Genomic DNA, 13996 nt, shown 5'->3' with positions numbered 1-13996 from the left:
AAAGAGACTGAGACAGGTGTGGATTATGGAGGAAATAACTCCACAGTTACAATTGAAAAAATTGTTTTTTTTTGTGGTATTGTGGTATTTATTTATTTCATTTTATTTACTTTATCAAGTTGTCATTCTTTTTATTCCTTCTTAAGGACTGATTAAGTGGGCTCAGCAAAAATGTTGGAAGCGCTTTGTTGACAAGGAAGTTTCAAGATTGTATGTGTTAAGTGTTTTGCTTGGCTTCTTAATTAAAAAAAAAAGAAAGAAAGAAAGAAAAAAAGAAAGAAAAAAAAATCTCAATGCTTCTGTCACCCCTGTATGTACAGTAGGCCACACAGCAGTGCAGTCTTCAGCTGCTCTGCAGAGTTTGAATGTAGACCTAGGACGCCCTCTATGTTTGCCACTTGGTCATGACAAGGGCTCACCCATATAATATCTATCTATCTATCTATCTATCTATCTATCTATCTATCTATCTATCTATCTATCTATCTATCTATCTGTGTGTTTGTGTTTGATCTACATCACAAGTTCCCATCATGTTTCATGTATGGCTGTGGCAGTTAATGCAGCTTACTGATAACCACAGTACCCACCTTTTCACAATATTTATCTTAAGTCTTTTATTGCTATTTACAAATGTATCACTACAGTTTACGACAAATTGTACAGTGGTCTTGGTTGCGAAATGCTTGTCAGGACACCACGATTCCTTACTAACCCACCCTGGTCAGTTAGCTCATCTCCCTCTGGCAACAACAGCTGAAGCATTTCCGTGTTTGGATTTGAGAGGTTGACGTCACGGGAGTGACAAAAGTCCCACAATGCACCCGTCCTTTTCACCTCAGCTGAAGTGAACTACATTACAATCTGAGAGTGAATAACTTTAAGCATATCGATTAATTTTATCTGATATATCCGAGAAGTGTTGTTCCTGTTTGGCGTTTGTGTGCTGATATTCTGGGACTGGCTCGCTCTTGTACGTATGCTGTCTGTTGTGAATATGATGAGATTAGCCACTAGCTAAATTAGCTAACGCTGTCAGTAGCTAGCTTAGTACAAACATAATAAGTAAACAAGATATTTGATGACGTTTAGTACATTTTGAACAAGGGGCTTTAAAATGATCTTTCATTGCTTTTTAACTGGTTGAAAGTTAGTTGTGCCGTAACCAAAGTAACGGCTCGTTACCCTGCTTTTCCTCCTGATCTAGCATTGTGTTTGTCAAAGAGTTTGATATAACACTGAATAAATGAGACACTGGAAGGATTATTTAGCTTCTAAAAAATAACTAAAGGGGATTTTACAAGGCAGGATTAAGAGTTGGACAGATATATTTTAAACGTGCTTTGAGATATCATGTGCAATGTTACCGTGGAGAGAGAAATCCAACCTCAAAATTTAGGTCATACAAACTCAGAAATAATTATTTTTATTAATTGTTATTACCAAATAAACACGCTGTTTACAGAGGAATAACAGGTCTCCAGAACACCAACAAAGTGGCAGGGACGAAATCAGTCTCTTCTGATTAAAATGTATTTACCCAAACTGCACTTTTGAACTGCTGAAATCATTTTTTTGTGTGTTGGACAGGTCTCCAACCTCCCGGCCTCTGGCTTTGGGATCAGGATCTCAGTTTAGGATGGATCCAGAATATGAACATCGCCTCCTTCGCCAAATCAACATACAAAATGACAACTTGAGCCCTGTTGTGAGTAACTTCTTTCTTTTCTATGTTTATGTTGTATTTGTACACCAACTCTGAACTTGATCTAATCTAACTCTAACATATGTCAAGTTAGATTATTCTGATCAAAAAAGTGACCAAACATTGTTTCATTCATAAATAAGTACATGCATACTTTGTCAATTTTGCAGAAACTGCATGGTCGAACACCAACCGCCTCCCCGTTGTCTTCACCCAGTAAGCTTGGAGACAGATTCATTCCGACCAGAGCAGGGGCAAACTGGAATATCAACTTCCACAGGATCAATGTAAGAACATTTTGTGGTAAATTTATGGAGTTTGTGTGTTGCCAGGTTATTGTTTGGTTGAAGTTGATTACTGTTTCAAGAAAGTTTGTGTCTTTTAATCAATAACGGTTACAACAACAATTTTTTTAATATCTAGGAAAATGAAAAGTCACCAAGTCAGAACAGAAAAACAAAGGATGCTTCTTCTGATACTATCAAAGGTAAATATTGTCTTAAATTCGTACAGACACAAATACATTTCTTAGTATGCACCTAAAATTGCGGTTTAAAAAAATTGTTACTCTTGCACATGTAGCTGACGGGCTGGCCTACTCTGCTTTGCTGAAGAATGAGCTCCTGGGAGCAGGAATTGAAAAGATCCAAGACCCCCAGACAGAGGACAGGCGTCTACAGCCATCAACCCCAGAGAAGAGAAGTCTATTCAGTGTATGAGCATTTCATCTTATATTACTTAAACATATGTAAAGCAAATGGATCATACAGTATCAGAACAGACACACATACAATATGCTCTCTGAGTGGGGGAAGAAGACTAAATGATAGAATAGAACACAACTATTCAGTGAGTGTACTGTTTTTGTTGAGTGGTTTAGGTTATTTTAATGAAGCTGGTAGAGGATATGACGGTATCTGTCCCTGTGTTATCTTTGCAGTATTCACTCAATACCAAAAGTTCATCACCAGACAATGGCACCAACATCTCCCCCTATTCCCTCTCACCTGTCAGCAACAAAAGGTAGAAGCAGCATTTTGTTCTTAGATCTCGACTGCAAACAAGCCAGACTAAAGATTTTGGCATCAGGGATTCATAACGTCCAACTTTTTCTTTTGCAGTCAGAAATTGCTGCGTTCACCAAGAAAGCCAACTCGCAAGATCTCAAAGATCCCTTTTAAAGTCCTGGATGCTCCGGAGCTCCAGGATGACTTCTACCTCAACTTGGTGGACTGGTCATCTCTCAACGTGCTCAGTGTCGGGCTGGGAACATGTGTTTACCTGTGGAGTGCCTGTACCAGCCAGGTACTGCAGAGTGTCTACACAACACATTTTGGAAACAAAGAATTTGAATTGTTTGATGTGATTGATTTGTCTTTCCCTCAGGTGACAAGGTTGTGTGATTTATCAGTAGAGGGAGACTCAGTCACATCAGTCGGATGGTCTGAAAGGGTAAGAGCACATAGCTTACTGCCTTCCGGAAACATGCTGGATGTTTGGTGCAGCTAATCTTTTGTAATGAGAGGATTCTTTGTGTTTTTAGGGTAACCTGGTGGCAGTAGGGACTCACAAAGGTTATGTTCAGATCTGGGACGCTGGTGCCGGGAAGAAGCTCTTTGCCCTGGAAGGACACACAGCTAGAGTCGGTGAGAACATTTGCTTAACAAGAATGATGAAGTCACGATAAAAACAACTTGAAGAAAGGAAGATGGAAACAGTCATCAAGATGAGGGTTAATAATGATTGCAGTTTTTAAAAGTTGTCCCCTGACAGAAATTATGCATTCTTGTCAAATGTGACCAAACATTAATCAGACTTTTTTTGTGTGTCTGCAGGAGCATTAGCATGGAACGCAGACCAGTTGTCGTCAGGAAGCCGTGATCGTATGATTCTTCAGAGAGATGTGAGGACCCCTCCGCTCCAGTCAGAGAGACGGCTGCAAGGACACAGACAGGAAGTGTGTGGTTTAAAGTGGAGCACTGACCATCAGCTCCTCGCCTCTGGTGGCAATGACAACAAGGTAGGTTGTTGTTGTAGTTGTTGTTGTTAATAAACCTGCCTCTATCTATCTGCACTTATTCACTGTATTTATTGATGATTTTTTTATTTGTCACCTCAGCTGCTGGTTTGGAACCACTCCTCACTGAGCCCAGTGCAAACATACATGGATCACCTGGCTGCGGTCAAAGCCATCGCCTGGTCCCCCCACCAGCACGGCCTGCTGGCCTCGGGGGGCGGCACTGCCGACCGCTGTATCCGGTTTTGGAACACTCTGACCTCCCAGCCTCTGCAGTGTATGGACACCGGCTCTCAGGTGTGCAACCTGGCCTGGTCCAAACATGCCAATGAGCTGGTAAGTGACTCCAGATGATGCACAGTTGCATAACTTGGATTGAGAATAAGGTGCCACATTGCTTATTTCTGAGTGTCAACACACTACTTGTAAACATGCTGGCAGTAATGATTTAGAAGAGCTACTGTAAATAGAGGTGAAAACATTTGATTTTTACATGTGTGCTTGATTTATATCAGTTTGTAGAGCTTTCTCACTACGAAATTAATCTCTCTATCGGGATCAGTCCAATTTGGTGACACTGCCTATTCCTAAACCTATATCCACTACACGTCAGTGATAAAAATGACAACATGCAAAAAAACCCCAATGAGGTTTATATCCTTTTATCCATTTTTAATTCAGATTAATTGTAATAAACTGACACATGCATAACTGTCTGGAAGCCTCTAGCTAGTTCAAGTGTTTGACAGGATTAAGACACCATATGATGCTGTGTTATTTTTTGTAAATAACCCTCTAATGAAGCAGAGCAAGATCTTTGCGCTGTTTCTATATTTAATTGTGAGAAATGCACCTGTTAGCACTTGCAGAAGTGTTGCCTGCTCCCTTTTTAGATGTTAGGCACGCAGTGTCAAATATGCATTGGAAGACCAACAACTGTTTGTTTGCAGTGATAACATAAATGTGTCTAAAAGAACTTAAAAGGTAAAATATCTTCACAGTGAACTGCATAAAGCTTCCCCTTAAATCACAATGTTGCCTCTTCTTGCAGGTGAGCACTCATGGCTACTCTCAGAACCAGATCTTGGTGTGGAAATATCCAGCTCTCACTCAGGTTGCCAAACTCACAGGACACTCCTACAGAGTGCTCTACCTGGTCAGTTTCTTTCCTATGAGAATGTGATCTTACTGGTCCTCCTGTCAAAGGGAAGGCTGCTATTTTTTGCCAGAACATCAGGCAGATTCATGGTTTTATTGTTATTGTTTTTGAATCTTAGGCCATGTCCCCCGATGGTGAGGCGATAGTGACAGGAGCTGGCGATGAGACTCTACGCTTTTGGAACGTATTCAGTAAAACTAGGTCAACAAAGGTGAGAAAGCACTTTTTGGGAACAACATTCAGACCCCCTCATAATCTGCATCACCGGTAACTATGTGTCTTTCTTTCAGGAATCTGTATCGGTTTTAAATCTCTTCACCAGGATAAGGTAACTTTAAGCAAACATTAAAACTCTAAAAGTCAAATTTGAGTGGATTCTGGCGTCACCACTGGATCGCTCATCAACATGGTGCTATGGACAAACTGTGCAAGCTGAGACATCTTGTGACATGTTATCACAGAGGAACTCGCAGTGAGAGCAACAGAGCAATTTTCTTTTCATGCTAACAAGTGTTTGGGAAATTATTTTTGACTTGTGCTCTCATTATGAATGTGGTCATTTATTTTACTCTTCAAAAAATGTATAAACGGACTGAAGAAATCATCGGCCTTAAAAATACTGCGATACTTTTTTTCATTGTTGTGGAATAATGCGGAGAGAGCATTTTAAGTTTTTGTTTAACTCAGGTCTTGTTTATTTAATGCCACAGTGGCTTTGATGGAGAAAAAAATATGCCATTACATTTTTTGACTAAAACATAAGACATTATAACCTACTAAGGCCTTTACAGTATGAGCACCATGCTTACTGTCATCCTGGAGTGCTAAGGTTGAGAGTGATTGGCTGAAATAATGCAGTTTTGCTCCTGTGGACAGAGTCTAATGCTGTGCATCTAGACGTCTACTACATGGTTGATTCTTTGTAGTAAAGGAAGAAATAAACGATTATGGAACTGATGGACTGGTGTCTGACTCTGTATATTTTCTTCTTTTTTAAAAAATGCAGTGCCTGTATCTAATCCAGAATTGGATTAATATGTTTTAAGTTAGAATGTTTTAGTGTTTTAACTTTTAATATCACAGAATACACAATCAAGTGAAACAATAGAATATCACAATATCCCTAACTAATTCTGTGTAGTGTATGTAAGTGGTATGGGCACACAGCTGTGAAAAACAAAAGCAGACTGTCGAGAATCACGTGGCCAGTAGAATTATAGGGAAAGAGCTAAAACAACTGGGATGTATATATATCAAACGCAGGTAAAATGAAAAGCCCAGAAAATTGTCTGTCATCCTGTTCATCCCCTTTAAAAAGTATTTATAAGACCACACTCGAGAGGAAGCTACAGAACTGCTGCAGCAACCAAGAACATAAACAAAAAGTCTTTGCAGAATTCGCAAACATCATTCATTGTAAAACGATGTTCATTTTTGTCTGTACTGTGTGTGATGTGTTATTTATTATTGTGTGTATTTTGATTTACTAGAACCATCCGGTAAAGCTGAAGGCAAATTTCCATATTTGTGGACAATGAAGAGGATTGTTGTAATTATTGCCATTGCAAATACTGCTACAATTTATTTGCACGTTTGTTGTTGTTGTTTTAGATTAGATTGTGTATGTACTGCATCTTAAAATGACTGTTTTTGATTTGTATGAAGTTTATACTGCTCATTCATGTGAAAATGTATGTATGTTGATTGAGTGTTGATTTATCACACTGGAATTTTGTTTATCCACCCATTAAATATAATGTCGTTAAATTGACTGTTTACTGAGCCTGTGTTCAATAATTTGACCTTTTATTTCAAATAAGTAAATAAAAAATAAATAATAATGCCAATGGGAGAGTGCATTCACAACACATGTGATCAAAACTCGATCAGAACTCGAGTTAAATCAACTCTTATATAATGTATATTAATCCTTGCATATTTGTGGCGACATACTTAGCTGTTGTCCAAAGTGAAGTGTTTGTTTTGATCACGAGGGGTTTATACTGTGTATCCATGGCAACAAGCGGCTCCAACCAGCGGCGGCGCTGCCTCAACGGATATGCTAACCGGAAATACAGTGAATGGGCGGGAGGTTGAAAGTTGGAGCATTGCGGATGATAAAAAAAAATCTATTACCAAGTTAACTAATGTGAATTTAAGTAAAGACGCATCTTCCACAAGACTAGAGTAAGTTTAAATAGTACAATTGACGGACTTGGCGTTAGCAAACTGTGCTGGCTAACAGAAAAATCAGCCCATTGTTGTTGCTAGTTAGCTCGCTCGTTACAAGTAAGTTGTTTACTTTCTGTTGTCTGTCAGGATGGCGGACAGAAATCTTGTGCAGGAGTTGAAACGTTGGGCGACAGAGGAGTTTGGTCTGCCTCCGGATAGCCTGCCAAATGACAGCTATTTTAAAACGTGAGTATCTTTCCTCAGTTAGAAGTCACTTGATTCCTACACTTTACAGTGTTGACCAAGCGTGATCATTTGTTTTATAGGCTCTGTGTTGGGTCAGGGAAGTCGATATGGAAATATGTCATCCAGCACGTTTTCCAACAAAGGTTAGTCTCAACTCTGCCTTCCTGGCCTGTCATTTATGTATGGTCAGAGTGCTGCTGATTTCTTGTCTTCCCGGCGCTCTCGCAGTCCCTGGCTGTCTGGTCAAAATAAAGAGCGTCATGGCATCTGATGAATGGCTTCACTTCGCACTCTTTGGCTGGGCAGATGTGACAATAATGTATAAGAGCTTCGTAACGGTTTCTCTATTTTCTCTGTTTTCTCAGGAACGTGAGGGTCATGCGTGGGAATCTCCAGTGGTATCCTTTCACGCCCTGATTGAGGAGTTCACCCACCAGTGTCTTTACACTATAATAATGTCAACTTCATGTTCACATTTTAGTCATTTTGTTGCTCGGAAACATTATTAGAGGCCGATATTCATCATTATTGGTTTCTGTAGTGCCTCTGAAGAAAAACAGTCGACCCCTACTGTCCTGTTAATTGACTATTGTGCTGTCTCATACCACCCCAAAAACATTTAAACAATTTCCATGACTTAATGATCTTCAAGGTACAAAGTGCTACAGGACAAAGAGGTAGGCTACTGCTTGTTTTCTTTCCTTTCCTTGCTGTTCAATTCTGTTTCCCATTTATCTGCTGGATGTGATACTTGAATAATCTTGATGATGCACAATGTGGAGTTCTCAGTGAGAAAACCATCAGAAAATGAAGTGTGTTTTTAATCTATTGGTGTTTTGTTTTGCTCAGCTGAAGCAGACTGAGGGCCAGAGTGAGGTTGCTAAACAGAGAGAGCTACAGAGGAAGATAGAGCAGCTGAGAGCTGAGATCAGTCACCTGGACTCTCAGATCAGTGGCACAGAGGAACAGTTGGCTACCCAAGGTAAGTCTGTTACATGCAGTTTGATTTTCTTCCATTTTTTAATATTTAAAGTGATCTCTTGAGTCCCCTTTTTTTTTTTTTTTACTGTTTACCAACAGAGCAGTCCATCAGCCACACCTGGGCACAGGTGGAGGACAACCAGCGCAGAGAGCTGCTCCTCCAGGCCTTCAGGCAGCGCTGCACCTCAGACCGTGAAGTGCTCTCTGATGACACACAAAAGATCAGTGGGCACTGCAAGACGCTGGAACAAATGGCCAGGTAAGGCAGAACATTGAACGTTAAAAATTAGACTAAACAGTGGGATAATTTATACACATGTACTAATCATTTATTAAGCAAGTAAGGACTGTATTTTGTATTGCAGGAAAGCCGAGATCGAAGTGCTATTTGATCATAAGCCTTCCAGTGGGAGTGATAGTGATGGCCTCAAATGCAAAGCTGCAGCAGAGGCACAGGTCCTGGTAAGCTCTGCCTAAAGCTCTGTATTTTACTGAGATGAGTTTGTCTGGCATATGCACTGTTGGTGTATTGCTGTTATCCCAAGATAACGTCCTCAAATGTTTTGTTTGTCCACAATCCAAAGATATCAAGTTTACTGTTTTAGAAGAGTGAATGAACCAGAAAATATTCACATTTAGGAAGCTTTAATCAGAGAGTTTTGTCATTTTTTGTAGAAATGATTTGAGATTAATTTAATAGTTGAAAACTAATCTATTAAAATGTTCAGCTCTATACACAGTTTGTGAAATCACTCCCTATCATACATGTTAACGATAAGTCATTTTATTTTAGTGTCTGGTTTCTGAGTGTGACATTCATGTAATTAATGGAGTAATCGAAAATTCTCAAAGTGGAACAAATTATGTGAATGGTAGAGATTCAACGTCTATAGTGTAAACTACTGACTGTACAACGTAACCCTAAAGTATTATATAGGGAGTGATTTCAGAGACACAACTTAAACCAGAAATTCCGATTCCTTTCGAGCTTATGTTGGAAACAGCAATTGATTCTGTTATGCAATGCCATCTCTGATGGAGACACACATTTATTTGATGTCCTTTGGCCACCTGTTAAAAATACAAAAATAAGACAGTTGATCAGCAATTATTCACACATATCTGAGTAATGTAGACCAAGATGCCTATAATACCTCAGCTGCTGACTGAAGGAAATCATCCTTTTGTATTGTTTTTTCCTGTTAGCGTGAAGTGAGAGAGCTATGTGACGACAGGGTCCACTTCTATCAGTCTTTACAGGAGAGTGAACTGAAGACTTCTCGTTCTGCAGCCAAACAGTAAGGACTGTCTTTGAGATATTATCAACTTCTTCTTTTCTTGAATTAATCTCTTATCTCTTTGTTTCCTCTCAGAATGACTCGTGAACAGAGGACTGCCGTGTTTCAGTACTGGCTGAGTGCTGTGGAGGTTGGTGACTTTCAGTTAAAGCTCACTTGACGTTTTGGTACTTTTGTATTTGCTGTTGAATGAGCATGTTGTTACTTGTCATGTCATCAGAACATGCTGGGTCGTTATCCACCAAACCATGTCCTCTCGGCGTTGGAGCATTTAGCATCCAGAGAGCAGAGGGAACTAGAGCAGAAACTCTCCTCTCTAGATGTGACACGGGATGTGACAGCTCTACGGTAAACATCATTATAGTGTTGTCTCTTCCTTTAGGAATATAAAAACCCTAAAGTACTCATCTAGCATTTTGATTACAGGTTCCGCTACGAAAATGATCATCTACTGGACATATCAGCAGAAGAGGATAATGAGTTGCCCTCAGTTAAGACACTCTTAGAGGTGATAAACACCTATTAACATAACACTGTCATATAATAGTCCACAGTGGAAGAAAACATATTAATGTCTTTCCTTTTTATGTGTGAATTTGCACTATTGTTGTTCAAGGCTGCTTGGAAGGAGGTGGAGCAGAATTTAGTGGAACTGGCCCAGACTCGCTCCAGAGTCCAGAAGCTCCAGAACCAGCTGCAGGCCCGTAAGAAGGAGGCTGAGCTTGAGGTGTCTGTTACTGCGGATGAGCTCCACAATGATACCTTAGCACTGTAAGCTGGCTCGCTGTAAAGTTTATTGATGAGGTTCCCACAAGCGTATTATCCCAGGAATAATGGAACAGATTTATTTCACAGTTGTTTTAAATATTTAACTGTCTTACCTTTGTTGCTGCCAGTTCAGCTTTAGAGATGGAACTCCAGTGTGTGATGCAGGTGGCGGCCAGGGATCATATCAGAGACTGGTGTATCCAACTTGACCAACATGCCAGAAATCGTCAGGAGGCCGTTAGCAACCTCCGCAGCCAGTGGCAGAGCATCCTTGACTTCAGACAACTGGTGGTAGGAGCGGATTTACACAGCCTCTGCCAGTGTCTCTCTTGGATCAGGCGTTTTCTACATGCTTTCAAAAAATACTGCCTTGTGTCATGACTCTCCAGGTTCTTAGACAGGAGCATATCAGAGGTCTGATTAAGGGGAACTCCATGGCCAAGATGGAGCTGATCCGACTGCACACTGAGGTGTGGATGTTCTCCATCTATAACACAGAAGATTATTTATAAGATTTTGGTTGTGTGGTGAAAAACTTTTTTTTTCTCTTTAAACTGAAAGACTTTCCACAGTAAAAGCAAATTAAATATCTCTTGAAGATTTCTTTGCCTCTGTCTTGTTTCAGTTACAGGAATTTGTCCAGGGCAAACTGGCACCGCAGTTTGGAGAAGTCACAGCTGCAGCCAACATTCTGAGGAACTCCATTTCCAAGGATGCTAGACAGTTGGGAATGGTTCCTCTTCTTGCACTGGATCGGAGGACTGTTGAAGGGTAAGAACAAGTTGCCTGACAACACCTCAGTCGGGTGTGTATGTAACCAATGAAATATTACTTTTTTGTTAGCATATCAAAATTGTCCTACATTACACCCAAACTAAACACATGAGTACATATTTTATCACCAGTAAAATATACATGTAATAATAAATCAAAACGGGTTAAATTACTCCAACAAAATTTCCCCCTCTGTTTTGTTATAAATTATAAATGTTATAAATTCTCAGAGGGGTGTAGATGAGAAAAGCAGAGCAGTATAATATGACAAGAAATGATCAGACTTCATCAGTAGTGCACCTGCGGCTCTAGCAGCAGCAGGCTCTCATTAAGAGAGTACATCACAAGAAAAAAACATTTCCAACATACTGTTTATCAAGTGCGGAACAAAATAGAGAAGTGACTTTTTTCTCTGTTGTTACAGAATGCAAAGAGTCCCTGCATCGTGGTTGTCCATCCATCGCTTGCTGTCCCCGACCTTCAGCAGCTTGTGTCAGAGCCTGGCATTCCCACTCTACAGGGTGAGTCTGGGCATATAATACATTCATCTGCTCAAAGAAATACTACATATGCTTGTGAGTAAAAGCAGTTATATAACTATTAGCTATAACCTATAACTATTAAATCTATAGAATAATGTGGGAGAAAATGATAAACTATTTAACTAACTATAGTTAGTTAACAAACTATTTTTAAAACAAAAATGGTAAACATTTTTTCATCAGTCTTTTTCTCAGACATTTTAAAGATTAAAAGAATAATTGATTTATGGTGAAAATAATCTGCACATCTTTGGAATCTGCTTGTCATTAAAGAACTGGTGGCTCGGTCACTGACTATAATTTTTTTTTAAATAATTTTATAATTTTTCTTTTGCCCTCATATAAAATTAAGCTGATGAAAAATGATATCTATGAAAATCAGTTTTACTGCTCATGGGCACTCACAGCCTTGTATTTCCTAGGCTGTTGTGAATTTGCTTTGAAGGGACATCTCTCAGTCTTACAAACAGTTACTTAATCACACTGTGTTCTCTGACTGCGACACAAACTTATTTTTTCCCTCCTTTTTACACTCCAGGCTCCAGAGGAGCTGTGTTCCCAGACGCGCTCCCAGCAGCTTGAGTTGCGTTTTCTCTGTCAGTTACTGCAACTTCACTCTGCTACTCTGCAGAAAATACAGAAGGAAGCAGAGCTGCTGCATGCATCTGATCAGAATGGTAATCAGGGGAACTTAACAAGAGTCAAATTTTTGTGCATAAAATTAAGAAGTGCAACATTTGACTTTATACATGCACTATAGTAAGAATTATCTATTTTAGTAAGAATAACAATATTGTTTGTCTAAACTCTGCCTCTTAGCTCTGCTGTCCAGAGTTGTGGAGGAGGATCAGAAGCTTCTGAAGGCTCTCATACCAAGAGTCAGAGGCCTCACCCAACGCTGTGCCCAAGGACTTTCTTATGGGGCCCAAGTCAAAACTGCAATCTCCTACTGGTGAGACACATTTCTAAAGCAGATAGCCTGTTGTTAGACAATGCACTAGGTTAACGTGACTGAAATGAGACCTTTCCATCTCTCCCATCAAGCCTGTAGATAATTAGTTTCAGTTTTTTAATGCTGCTGGACAGTGGATTTCTCTGTGAAGGACTCAGGTTGGATTTTCCAAGACAATCCAAAGGATGTGACTTTATACATGTTCTCAAGTGCCTCGTCTCAGGGCCTCGCTCTGCTCCGTTCACAGAGGGCAAAAGTAGTTTATGTCCTCAGTGTTGAATAACGACTGACTTCCTGAAGAATACAGACGTTCCACAGTGCCCCTTTAAGCATTTTGCACAGCGCGGTGCTGGGTAAAATGTGACAAACTATAACAAGAAGGCCCTGTTTTTTCCCTTCACCTATTGTTCGCAGTAAACTCAAGTTTCAACCTTTGATTGCAAATAAATGTTCTTCTGTGATTTACTGGATTAAAAGGAAAAGTTCACCCAAAAATGTTAGTTATCTACATGCTGATTGAAAGTTTAGAGACGTTTCATAGTCCGCTAAACATTTCTGGAGCTCCACAGCAAAACAGCTTTGTAGCATTCTTCTATGTAGCTGAAGCAGAAAGGGTCTTGTTTTAAACCGCAAAAAAAAAAAAAAAAAAAAATGCCCTGTGTAGTCTGCTGTAACACAAGTCTCTGAAAAGACGTTATTTAGAACCACTGCACCCCAAGGTCTTAAATAATGTCTTTTCAAATCAGTTTGGGATCTAGGGGCCCCCAAAGTCTTGAATCATGACGTTCAAACTTAATGGAGCCGTTGCACTTTAAACAAGTTCCCATCTACTACAGTTTAGGAGAACTAAACAACTGAACCAGAAGTTCCAAAAATGTTGTGTGTACTACAGAACTTCACCTGACTTTCCATTAGCTTGTGGGCAAGAGTAGATAATGAGTGATTTTTCCATTTTTGGATGAACTTTCCCTTTTAAAGACCTGGTTATCTGGTTAACCTTTTCTGTTATGTTTGTGTTTTGTACATGTAGGTGGGAGAAGCCTGCCCAGCATGTCCTACCTGAGGTCAGTAAAGGAGGACTGACTTATCAGCAGTGGCTACAAAGGTGGAAACTTGCTGCCAAAGCCTCTTAGGGGACGCCTTACAGTACCTTTCAGTGGCACAATAACATACTACAGTAGTTAGAAAATAAAACGATGGTTATAACTATATCACTCTATTGTTTTTCTCACATTGTTCATGCTTGTTACCCCTCTGTGTGTTTAATAAATCATTTTAAATCCACTCATTTACCCTTGTCTTCCTTGAAATGCGTTGAAAAACAGAATAAAGTTGTTTGAAAAAGCTGCCTCCATCTCTCGTATTGATCAGACTGAATCGGA

The 13996-nt window shown here is 39.7% G+C and overlaps 2 protein-coding genes across 2 annotated transcripts; both read left to right on the top strand.

Annotated features, from left to right (window-relative positions):
• The first annotated feature begins 792 nt into the window (after window positions 1–792).
• On the top strand, window positions 793–5839 carry LOC119029173 (fizzy-related protein homolog). The gene is made up of 14 exons (XM_037115819.1): window positions 793–973; window positions 1591–1708; window positions 1876–1992; window positions 2129–2192; window positions 2288–2418; window positions 2646–2728; window positions 2827–3010; window positions 3092–3157; window positions 3249–3351; window positions 3541–3725; window positions 3825–4058; window positions 4774–4878; window positions 5000–5092; window positions 5172–5839. The coding sequence occupies exons 2-14, from the start codon at window positions 1640–1642 to the stop codon at window positions 5211–5213; spliced, it is 1476 nt and encodes a 491-aa protein (XP_036971714.1). The 5' UTR covers window positions 793–973; window positions 1591–1639; the 3' UTR covers window positions 5214–5839.
• Window positions 5840–6893: 1054 nt separating this feature from the next.
• On the top strand, window positions 6894–13902 carry haus5 (HAUS augmin-like complex, subunit 5). The gene is made up of 20 exons (XM_037114678.1): window positions 6894–7068; window positions 7201–7299; window positions 7380–7442; window positions 7665–7697; window positions 7952–7976; window positions 8149–8281; window positions 8380–8539; window positions 8646–8742; window positions 9487–9578; window positions 9654–9708; window positions 9799–9926; window positions 10005–10086; window positions 10195–10349; window positions 10475–10637; window positions 10736–10816; window positions 10972–11117; window positions 11545–11641; window positions 12201–12339; window positions 12482–12614; window positions 13645–13902. Exons 1-20 carry the CDS (start codon window positions 6941–6943, stop codon window positions 13745–13747), a joined length of 2112 nt encoding a protein of 703 aa, XP_036970573.1. The 5' UTR covers window positions 6894–6940; the 3' UTR covers window positions 13748–13902.
• Window positions 13903–13996: the final 94 nt, after the last annotated feature.

This window comes from Acanthopagrus latus, chromosome 11, assembly GCF_904848185.1.
Source record: "Acanthopagrus latus isolate v.2019 chromosome 11, fAcaLat1.1, whole genome shotgun sequence".
NCBI classification, from domain to species: Eukaryota; Metazoa; Chordata; class Actinopteri; order Spariformes; family Sparidae; genus Acanthopagrus; species Acanthopagrus latus.
The sequence above is the reverse complement of the archived record's forward strand: the minus strand, read 5'-3'. Positions and strand labels throughout refer to the sequence as shown.

Bases quoted from the DNA above. Each gene is read 5' to 3' on its own strand.
- LOC119029173 (XM_037115819.1), top strand. From the start codon at position 1,640: ATGGATCCAGAATATGAACATCGCCTCCTTCGCCAAATCAACATACAA. The intron at 3,011-3,091 runs GTACTGCAGAGT...TCTTTCCCTCAG, and splicing joins GGAGTGCCTGTACCAGCCAG to GTGACAAGGTTGTGTGATTT. The intron at 5,093-5,171 runs GTGAGAAAGCAC...TCTTTCTTTCAG, and splicing joins GTAAAACTAGGTCAACAAAG to GAATCTGTATCGGTTTTAAA.
- haus5 (XM_037114678.1), top strand. From the start codon at position 6,941: ATGCTAACCGGAAATACAGTGAATGGGCGGGAGGTTGAAAGTTGGAGC. The intron at 7,443-7,664 runs GTTAGTCTCAAC...CTGTTTTCTCAG, and splicing joins CAGCACGTTTTCCAACAAAG to GAACGTGAGGGTCATGCGTG. The intron at 10,638-10,735 runs GTAGGAGCGGAT...ATGACTCTCCAG, and splicing joins TTGACTTCAGACAACTGGTG to GTTCTTAGACAGGAGCATAT.